This window comes from Pyrus communis, chromosome 12 (genome assembly GCF_041283825.1).
Source record: "Pyrus communis isolate YQ-2024b chromosome 12, ASM4128382v1, whole genome shotgun sequence".
Classification (NCBI taxonomy): Eukaryota; Viridiplantae; Streptophyta; class Magnoliopsida; order Rosales; family Rosaceae; genus Pyrus; species Pyrus communis.
Window position 1 is genome coordinate 19,740,975 of NC_142576.1, and position 10,741 is coordinate 19,751,715.

The 10,741-nt window shown below is 36.7% G+C and overlaps 1 protein-coding gene across 1 annotated transcript; it reads left to right on the plus strand.

Annotated features, from left to right (window-relative positions):
* The first annotated feature begins 5,662 nt into the window (after nt 1-5,662).
* Nucleotides 5,663-9,913, plus strand: LOC137744903 (zinc finger CCCH domain-containing protein 30). The gene is made up of 3 exons (XM_068484717.2): nt 5,663-5,975; nt 6,978-9,235; nt 9,320-9,913. The coding sequence occupies exon 2, from the start codon at nt 7,001-7,003 to the stop codon at nt 9,209-9,211; it is 2,211 nt and encodes a 736-aa protein (XP_068340818.2). The 5' UTR covers nt 5,663-5,975; nt 6,978-7,000; the 3' UTR covers nt 9,212-9,235; nt 9,320-9,913.
* The last annotated feature ends 828 nt before the right edge of the window (nt 9,914-10,741 follow it).

Sequence of the window (10,741 nt, forward strand, 5' to 3'; positions counted from 1 at the left end):
GAGGTCTAGTAAATGACTGATAACCCATTGTGATGTGGATTTGTGCTGAATATTGCTTCGTTTCGTTGAGTTTTGTGAATTGGGTAACTTGAATCATGTCTTGTTCCTTCGAGCCGTTGTTATGCTTCTTGGACTTCCGTTCAATTCGGTTGGGTGGTTTGGAACTGAGTTCTGTTTGGATTCCGTTAAGTGATGGTCGGGAATCCCCTTTAGAGCCTTGGTCCGTTGGGTGGTCCAAAATTCCCTTTTTCCAAAGATGTAGTCTTCAACTGAATTGTGTTGCTCTAGCCTTGCATTTCGACTTGTTGTATGTGTATTGATGATGTGATGGTTGACATTATTGATTGATGTGATTATGGAATGATGTTGGATATGAGTGTGGTTATCATGAGTATTTTAGTTGATTAATATTTCTAGAGAATCATGTGTACTTTGTTAATTCTTAACTATGTTACACACTATGAAATGCGATTTTATGTGGAAAACGTGATGAATTACGTGATGGATGAAGTGGAAAGGTTAATCGTCATGTGTGATTGTTATGTTGGATATCATGGTTATTGTTATGATTAGACTTGTTGATAATTATGGCTAGAGAATGGTATTGTGCTTCGTTGGTTCTTTGAAGTGATATATGTTGTGAATTGCGGTATTACGTTGCAACATAATGATTTATATATAGTTGGAGGGGAAATCATGTTTTTCAGATGGGTTTGTTATGTAACCCTGAGTCTAGTATTTTCATGCTTGTCAAGTTCTATGGATTGATTAAGAAATGTTATACCTTTCGACTTAATCGGACTGTGTTATATGTCAATTATTGTGCATGACGAACTACGAATGGCTTGATCCCTGTTTAGGGTACGTAGGCAGTCTAACGGGGAGGTTAGATGTAGCCATAAAACATGCGAAAATTAACTATGCTATCGATTTTTGAGTTGTGCTTACCCATATCCCGGAGGTGGGATATAATGGATACGGATTTTTTGGTGACGTCACGTGTCATTTCCGGACGTATGTCGGGATTGGGGCGTGACAAACTCGCTGTGGTTTGGCCGGAAAAATGGCTTTCTTGGTCTCGAGTTAGCCACTTTCGAGCCATTTTCAGCCAAACCACGTCGAATTAGCCATCAAGAAAGGTACCATTCTCTTCGTCTCGTTGAGAAGTATGATTTTTGTTTTTGAATCACTTGATTTCGTTGTGTGTTGAAGAAGTTATGAACATTTAAAGTTTACATAGTTTCCGACAAGTTTTCCAATTTTCTTGTGGATCAGTCACCTTTCAGGCTATTTTCTGGTCATCTTTGGCAACCATTGGGCTTCCAAATAGGTATAATCTTGTTCTACACTTTCCTATCTTCATTTTGATATATTATGGGTTGAATTTGGTTAAGAAACGATTGAGTTACGAAGTTTTGAAAATTGGTCAAATTCCTGATCAAGAGTTCGAGGACTCTTAACGGAGTTTTTAACGGAAGAACCAAAATAATGGATGGTGGACATTCTCAGGGACCATTTCTATAGATTTTCAATCTCAGGAACCAAAGTGATGTATTATGCAAATCTCATAGACCACTTTGGCTAAAAAACTTTTTTAATATGATGTTTGTATTGGTGGATAATATATATGCAGTTTCTTGTACATACCAACTTAAACCTAACTTGTAATTTAGGTTTTTTTTTTTTTTTTTTTTTTTTTTACATTAAAAAAAAAAGAATGATACAGAAATTGAATCGAAACCGTCAATGCAATCAGGAATAACAGGTGTCGTCTATCATGGAATGGATAACCCACTTTTGGTCCCCATGATAGGGTGCCAAATGTATACCCGGCCAAATTTCATGTCATATTCATAGATAATGGTGGCAGGTTTACATACCAGTATTGCAAAAACATAATTCTATTTACTTTTCAAACATTTCTTTTTATTTTTTACTTTCGGATAGAATGAATTAAAAAAAAAACAATAACAAAAAATTAACAAGAATGTGTAAGAAATAAAAATGGGTGCATAAATGTCACTTAGTACTACGGTTTAAGTGATATTTCTCTTCACTTGTAAATGAGAGGTCTTGGTTTAATTATTGTCAAAGACAAATTTGAATCACGTTATTGCTAACTCATTGTGAGACTGAGCTCATCTCCCTCCTTCTTAATGTAGATAATATCGTTTGTTAAAAAAAAAAGTGTAAATAACACTATCCTGGTAAATATTATGATTCTTGATTTTAACACAATGTGTCTCTTGAGTGAAACTCTCCTCCCTTGGTATATCAATTTCGCTTAAACCAATTCTTTCTCTTCACAATTTCACTCAATTCAAGTAAATATATCGCCTTTTACTATTACAATTTGGTGATATTTTTCTTTATTTTTAAATGAAAGGTCTTAAATTCAAATTTCGCATATGGTAAATTAGATATCAATTTCATCTCACACACGTTAACGTAAATACATATTTTATATAAAAAATAATAAGTAAACATACCATGAGGTGTTTAGTTAAGTACTTTGGCGTTTGGCCTAACCACAAAACCAATAGGTCCCTTTCTTTTGTGGGGACATGTTTGTTTGGTATCTTTGTTGATGGATTTAGCTGATCGAGAGACAATTGAAAAGGGTGCAATCTTGCCCTACAAAACCCAAATCTTCAAACTTAATTGGGGCAAGAGTCTTATCTTAACTTATAAGATATGCAAGTGAATGTTGTTGTCAAGGGTACATATGCTACTTTCACGTCTACATCTTCAAACCGTTGAAGCACACATTATAGACATTAGCAAATATATTTGATTCGTACACTCTTTTTACCTTTTACACGCACTTTTTAATTTTTTATCATCTGATCGAAATGAATTAAAAATGATCAAACGACAAAATTAACATGGGATGTGTGAGAGGTAAAGAAAAGGGTGTGGATAGTACAATAAAAATATAGAACTGTGATGAATTTGTGTTTGGTGCGGCAATTTGAAGTCCATAGCTATGGCTTGTAGTAGATTTATGATTTTTTTATTAGCAGTCAACAACCTAAATATGTTTTAGACGAAAAATACTCTTAAATGAAATTACATTATTACAGAAGAATGCAACAATGCAAGCTACAAGTGTTCATGGTCGTGATGGGTGGTGCAATTTAGGGAGGTAGGCATATGGTGGTGTGTGGTTCATATTAGCTTATATTATACTAATAGTCAGGCCTTATAAGGAAAGGAATTCTCATTTTTTGAAAAAAAAAATGGAAATTAGTTGTGAGACACACTCTACATCAAACTTCAATGATCTGAATTATTTATTTTGTAAGTCTTGATTCATAGATCATCCTTGCAAAAGTTGAATTAAATCTGAACTATTTGCCTATTTAATTATTACGATGAAATTTTTATGTTTTCTTAGAACAAAGTGTTTGTCAAATTTTTTTAACTAAATTACTTGTCTCAAATATTTCTGATTTGACTAATATTTTTCAAGAATGATTTATGAGGAGGTACAACTTGAAGAAATAGACGGTTTAGACGGTTTAGTAATGCAAAAAAAAAAAAAAAAAAAAAGAAGAAAATAGTGCATCCAATTATTTATGTACATGGAACCCTTGTGCCACGTCACCACTATAATCATCACTTGACGTAACGCTGTGTTCCGATTACCACAACCTAGACGTTTTACACATAACTGTTAATTTTCTTAATTTCTTTCACTGTTTTTCTAGTCAACTGGGGCGGCTCAATGCTTATTTATTTTTGAAACTTTTTTAAATATCATATGAATTTATGCATATTTTTTAATTTATTATATAAAATGTATAAAAATTTGTTATATTAATTTTCTATAATCTTTAACTCGTCATCTCTTTTAAATTCATGTTAAGTTTTCTGTATAAAAGAAGTTTTTGTTCATTCATTTCGGAATGGTTTTGAACTTTTACCTTTACACAAGTTTTCTACTTCTCTTTAGAACCAAAAAATTTTGGCTAGTAAAAACAATATGCCACGTTTTTTAAAACTTACAGTGATCTACTAGCAAAGTATATTAGACTCACTAACATTGAGTTTAACTATTTACAAGCTGTGAGGATTCAACGTGATCAATCATGTTTATTAATTTCGCTTAAATTACCAATTTCGTTAGTTGGATTGAAGGAAATGCTTTTCTTTGAAGGAACATCATATCTTTAGTTATTTCAAATCGATTTTATAGTTGGAGCATCAAAATGTAATGGAAATTTGTCTTACAAAACAAATTGATTAATGATTATAAATAACCGAATTACGATAATTAGTTTTAGTTATTAAAAAAATCATGTTGGCATGAAAAACAAAATACCAAAATCCGAGTAAAACAAAATTCTCTTAAATTCCCTCCCTAAAGAGCTTAGTTTTGCAAAATATTGGTAACACATACAATTTGTTTAACCTCTCTCTATATTCACTGTGAAAAAGAATAATGAGTCTTTGAAATGTCAACGAATTAACGCTTTTTTCATCCTAATTGATGGATGAGGTAATATGAGATAACGTTTGTCTCAACCTAGTTGATGAACAAGGTAATATGAGATATGTACGATGATACAGAGTGCCATAACTGAAATGAAACATAATAAAGTGTATAGAATAAAATGAAATTTCATGTAAAATACACGAGTATAACTGAAATGAGTGTGTTCCTTAAATCATTTTCATATAATATATTTAAAAATTCTTTTAACCGGTAAAAGGAGAAGCGTAGGAAAATTATTTTATTTTAATTAATTTGTGTCAAAAACCTTTTCGTTTCATTATTCTTAGCCATTGCCCCTCGGTGCTCCATGCCTTTTACACCAAGGTCCTCCATGCTTTTGGTTTTTCTTTTCCGCTCCTTGTGGATTTGACTACACAATTAACCAAAACTGAGTCGTGCCTTTTAAGTCCGCTTCCGTACGCTTGCGACCAGAGGCCCGAACCGCCCTAATTGGCGGACGCCACTCCCTCATTCCATTCCAGTTTAATCCAATTCGCGCACGCGCGTGCGTCATCACCGGCTTCTGCGGTCACGTTGATACTCTTTGCACACCTAACCGGTAACTCCTCCCACCTTTCCACCTTCCAAACCGGTTTCCAAGGACTCATAAACTTCTTGCAAGAATTCATTACACTCGCCTATTGTCTGCCTGCCAGGACCACCATCATATCTCACGTGTCATCTGAACACTGGTCCACCTATCCAAATACGAACTGATTCCAATAGAGTCGTGCCACGTCACTTGGTTGCAGGTTAATTGTGTCTAACCGGGTGCACTGGATTTCCTGGACGCACAAATGAAGTGTCATGTCGACTGGATTTAGGTGGAATTTCAATGAAATGTCACCGAAAGACAAAAGTCAGATTATTACAACAGCGCTCCGGCTCGTGTACTCTTATTCCCACTTCTGCTACGTACCATCCGCTAATCAGGCTCCGCCACGTGCAGATTCAGGAGAATTTAATTTCCGATAATTTCCCTCTCTTTTGCGAAAATATCGTGCGTGTCCAGACCACCCTGACGTGGCGCGATGTCATTGGACCTAAAAGAAAATGGCGTGAAAACAGCGACCCTCAGTGCGCCTTTGGCTTTTTTAAGTTTTCCTTTTGCCCGTATTGGATAGGCGATTTTATCAACAACCCAAAAAATTATTAATTTAATTTATATTTAATTCTTTAATTATTAATTTTTATTATTATTTTAATTTCGAAAGCAGAGGGCAGCGGAATTGGGAGAAGGAAGAAGAGGGCGCTTTTTTATTCTCTCTTTCTTTCGTTTTGTTTCTCTCTCTCTCTCTCTCTCTCTCTCTCTTTATTTGCTCAGAAAACAGAGGAGGAAGATTTTCTCGGAGTCCAAACAAGTCTCTTTGAAAGGTGACCTGAAGAAGAAGAAGAAGAACAAGTTTTAGATCTGCGTCACTGTCGCAGTCCTTCAATGGTGCTGCTTCCGCCCTCTCTTTCTTAGCTGGAAGATTTGGTAAGATTCGCTTCGATCACACTACAAACTCACCTATACATGCACACACACATATATATTGTGTCTCAGTCTTAGACTTGCTGAGGATACCGTCGTCTACTCTTGATCTTCGGGAATGACGACTCTCGATATCCATGGATATTTTGTACGTATTTTTGTTTGGTTAAAGCTGTGATTTTTGAGGAGTGAGAAATATCATATAAATTTTCAGTATTTTTCTTTATTTTTTTTACATTTTTGGGAAGATCAGTAGTGCGATTGTGGCTGCTTTGATCATTAAAAGTTGTATTTTGGTTTGAGTTTTGACTTTGGTTTCTGTGCTCACAGATCTGTTTGTTTTAGGTGATGATAAAAATTACAAAAAGGATGCAATTTTATGTTAAGATTTTTTAGGGGTTTTAATTTCTCAGCGTAGTTCAATGTTGGTATTGTTTCTGATAAAAATTTAATCACACATGTGTGTGAATCTTAGTTTCTTATATAATTTTATTTTTGGTTTTTCAATGTTTGCTCAGTACTCTAACAGGGGTTGATTTCTTAATATTTTTTCTCATGGAATTAATAATATGTAGTTTGAGATTATGTGATTTATATGGCATCGGATTTGAAATCGACATATCTGATAGACAACTTGTGTTCATACTATATTGGAGACTCTGTATGGAAGGGGAGTGAAAATCCTTGAGGGAGTTAACCATTTGTACTTACTTTTTATCAATCGGCTAGTATCGAAAATAGAAAACCAATTTGATTCGTGGATTACTGAGTTCCGTTGTTGGATTTCTATTCGCGTCTGTTAAATCCATCAAGATTGTGTTTCTTGTTTCTAAGAATGTTGTTTGTTAGTCTAAAATCGGTGTCATCCTTGTATGGCCACTTTGTCCTTATGGTTTCTTTTGGGGACATTTAGTTCGTATGGGTGTTTGTATGTGTAATATGTATATACATATATCTATATATTTCTTGTAGTTTAATTCAATGATTTGTTATTATTATGTTCAGCTGGTATCCCAGCAAATGAAAGCATGTGCAATGGATCAGACCAGATAAAACCCAATTCTTCTCCAGCAGCATCTCTCATCTCTGTTGACGGAAGTAGACTCTCCAATACAGCCATGAATCACTTGACAGTTGAAACTGAAGATGCTTTTGCCAGCTTACTTGAGCTTGCTGCGAACAATGACATTGAGAGCTTTAAACGATCAATTGAGCAGGACCCTTCTGCCATCGATGAGATTGGGTTGTGGTATTGTCGTCAGAAGGGCTCAAAACAGATGGTTAATGAGCAGAGAACCCCTTTAATGGTTGCTGCTACATATGGTAGCATTGATGTTGTGAAGCTAATTCTTTCTCTCTCTGATGCCGATGTGAACCAGGCCTGTGGGCGTGATAGGAGCACTGCTCTTCACTGTGCTGCTTCAGGTGGGGCTGAGAATGCCGTGGATTGTGTGAAGCTGCTTTTAGAAGCTGGTGCTGATCCTAATTCGCTTGATGCTAATGGTCATCGGCCTATTGACGTTATAGTTGTTCCTCCTAGGCTGCAGAATGTCAAATTAGCTATAGAAGAACTCCTTGTGATAAATGGTACTGCTGGTGAAAAAACTCTCACGGTGTCAACGAGAACCATACATTCAACTTCTCCTCCACTGTCAGCTTCCCCAGAAAATGGGTCTCCGTCTGCTTTAGATTTTACTTGTTCCCCAACAAAGTCGAAGTTCTATAATTCTCTCTCTTCTGCATCAGAGAAGAAGGAATATCCTGTTGACCCCTCTCTTCCAGACATCAAGAACAGCATTTATTCAACTGATGAGTTCCGAATGTATTCATTCAAGGTGAGGCCTTGTTCACGTGCATACTCTCATGATTGGACTGAGTGCCCTTTTGTCCATCCAGGGGAAAATGCACGAAGAAGGGATCCAAGGAAGTTTCATTATAGCTGTGTTCCGTGTCCTGATTTCAGAAAGGGGGCTTGCAGACGTGGAGATATGTGTGAATATGCTCATGGGGTTTTTGAGTGCTGGCTACATCCAGCTCAGTATCGAACCCGACTTTGCAAGGATGGTACAACCTGTGCAAGGAGAGTCTGCTTTTTTGCCCACACCACAGAGGAACTCAGGCCATTATACGTTTCTACTGGTTCTGCTGTTCCTTCTCCTCGTTCGAGCACCTCTGGTGCTTCAGCCATGGATTTTGCTGCTGCAATGAGCCTCTTGCCTGGTTCCCCATCATCGGTCAATGTCATGTCTCCTTCACCATTCACTCCACCCATGTCTCCATCTGCCAATGGCATGTCACACTCATCTCTGGGTTGGCCCCAACCTAATGTCCCGGCCTTGCATCTGCCAGGTAGCAATCTTCAGTCTAGTCGCTTGAGATCTTCTCTTTGTGCAAGAGATATGCCAGTGGATGATTTTGATTTACTGCCAGAGTTTGATATGCAGCAACAGCAGCTGCAGCAACAGCAGCTTCTAAATGAATTATCTTGCCTATCCCAACCATCTCTGAGTAATAATTCACTGAACCGTTCTGGTCGAAGGACAACCCTAACCCCCTCTAATCTTGATGATATCTTCTCTGCTGAGAGCTTATCACCCCGGTACTCTGATCAATCATTGCAATCGGGTGTTTTCTCCCCAACTCACAAATCAGCTGTTCTCAATCAATTTCAACAGCAGCAGAGCATACTTTCACCGATCCATACAAACTTTTCTCCAAAAACTGTTGATCATGCTCTATTGCAGGCCTCTTATGGGGGCCCATCCTCTGGGAGGATGTCTCCACGGAATGTGGAACCTATCTCACCAATGGGCTCTCGGGTTTCAATGCTAGCTCAAAGAGAGAAGCAACAACAGTTTCGTAGCCTTAGTTCACGGGAACTCGGCTCCAGTTCTGCATCCATTGTTGGTTCCTCTCCAAATTCTTGGTCAAAATGGGGATCCTCCAATGGAAAACCAGATTGGGCAGTTTCTACAGATGAATTGGGTAAGCTCCGCAGATCATCTTCTTTTGAGCTTGGGAACAATGGAGAGGAGCCGGATCTGTCATGGGTTCAGTCACTTGTTAAAGAATCTCCTACCGACATCAAAGAGAAGCAAACACCGAGCTCAGCTGTTACGGCCACGGGTTCCTCCAACAACGGTCCAAGTGCAAACTCCCAAAGGGAGGCGGTCGATCATGCAGTGTTGGGAGCATGGATTGACCAAATGCATCTTGATCTCGTGGCTCAGCAGAACTGACACAACGTGGCGGCTATCTCAAAGGTGGTTAACAAGAATGTTTTAGTATATAACATAATTCCTTTTTTCGACTCAAATTAAATAACACAACGCCCTTCTTTTTTCCAGATTTTGTTGGCGGGTGGTCTTGGAAAGTAGCTAAACATGGATTACCAGGTCACTTGAAGAAATTCATTTCACCATTTATTGTCACAGAAGTTAGAAAAGAGTAAGAATACCTCTGGGTTATACTCGAAAAAGTCGGAACCCGGTCTAGGTGCCGTTTTCGTCGAAAATATTTTAAAATTTTAGGGGTTTATTATGATCATCAAATTTTTTTCTTCTAAGATGAGCAAACATGTTGTATGAACTTGAAGCTCGAAAATCATATGGCCTGTTTAATATTTTGGGTTCCTTTTATTCGTTGTCGAAATTCAGTACAAAAATTAGGAGGGGGTCATTTTATTATTGTCTCAGAAAGGTTTCTTCGTATTATGAGCCTGGAGTCTGGACTGGATCTCTGGTCCATTTTTGGGGATTGGAAAGGTTGTTCTTGCTCCTAATGGTTCTTTTTTCTGATGTAATTTTGTAATACAGCAACTGCTGCTAGTAGGGGCAGTTGCTAGGGATAAAAAGAGGGAGATGGAGAAATTATGATCCTTCCATAATTGTAACATTCAAGTTTTACTGCTATTGCTATTATTCTGAAGCTTATATTTTTCATGTTTTTATGTAACCTATCATTCTTTTTATCCTGTGTTTTGAGTATGTTAATTGGGAAGTGATTTTGCATCCTTCTTTATTTTTCGTGGTTTTCTTTTTTTGGCCATAGATTAAATAATCAAAGAGTGATCAAGGGACAAAAACAAGATAAGTAATTCAAAAGCGGTGAACGAGAGTGAAAATCTCTATCCTATTAAGGCTTGTCGGTTCGTTTGGAAGTGTTTTTAAAATAATTGAAATTATTTTTAGTGAAAATATTTTCGAATTAATTTTTAGTAAAATAGCAAGTGAATCTTAAAAAAGTAATTTATTGTTTTATGCAAGTACATAATTGGTGCTTTTAAGTGCTTTGAAAACTTAAAAAATATTTTTTTAAAAAACGCTTTCAGTTATTTTAAAAATAATTTCAAATAAGCTCGTGAGCTTTTATAGCTAGTAGGATGTGTTCCTAAAAACTTTCAAAGTTAGTACTTGAAAAAGCATCTGACAAGTGCCTTATGAAGAAGCATTAGACATGTGTTTTTCTAAAAGACGTTTTATGATTCATAAGCACTAGCAACTCTTTTGCTGAACATAGGCAATTTTTTCAGTCCTCAAAACTCAAAGCGTTTTTAGCCAAGCAATCTAAGAATATAATTACCTTTTGTAATTTGATCCTCTCTGCTAGTTGTACTGGTTTTGGTTTTAGTGCGTTAATAGGATAGCATTAAGATGGGGAAATGCGATTTGGTGGGGTTCCAAATCACGATCATGGTGGTGGGATTTGAGATTATGTGGATGTGGGATTTGGGATGGGGAAAAGAAAAAGATATTGGATTTGGATTCTCT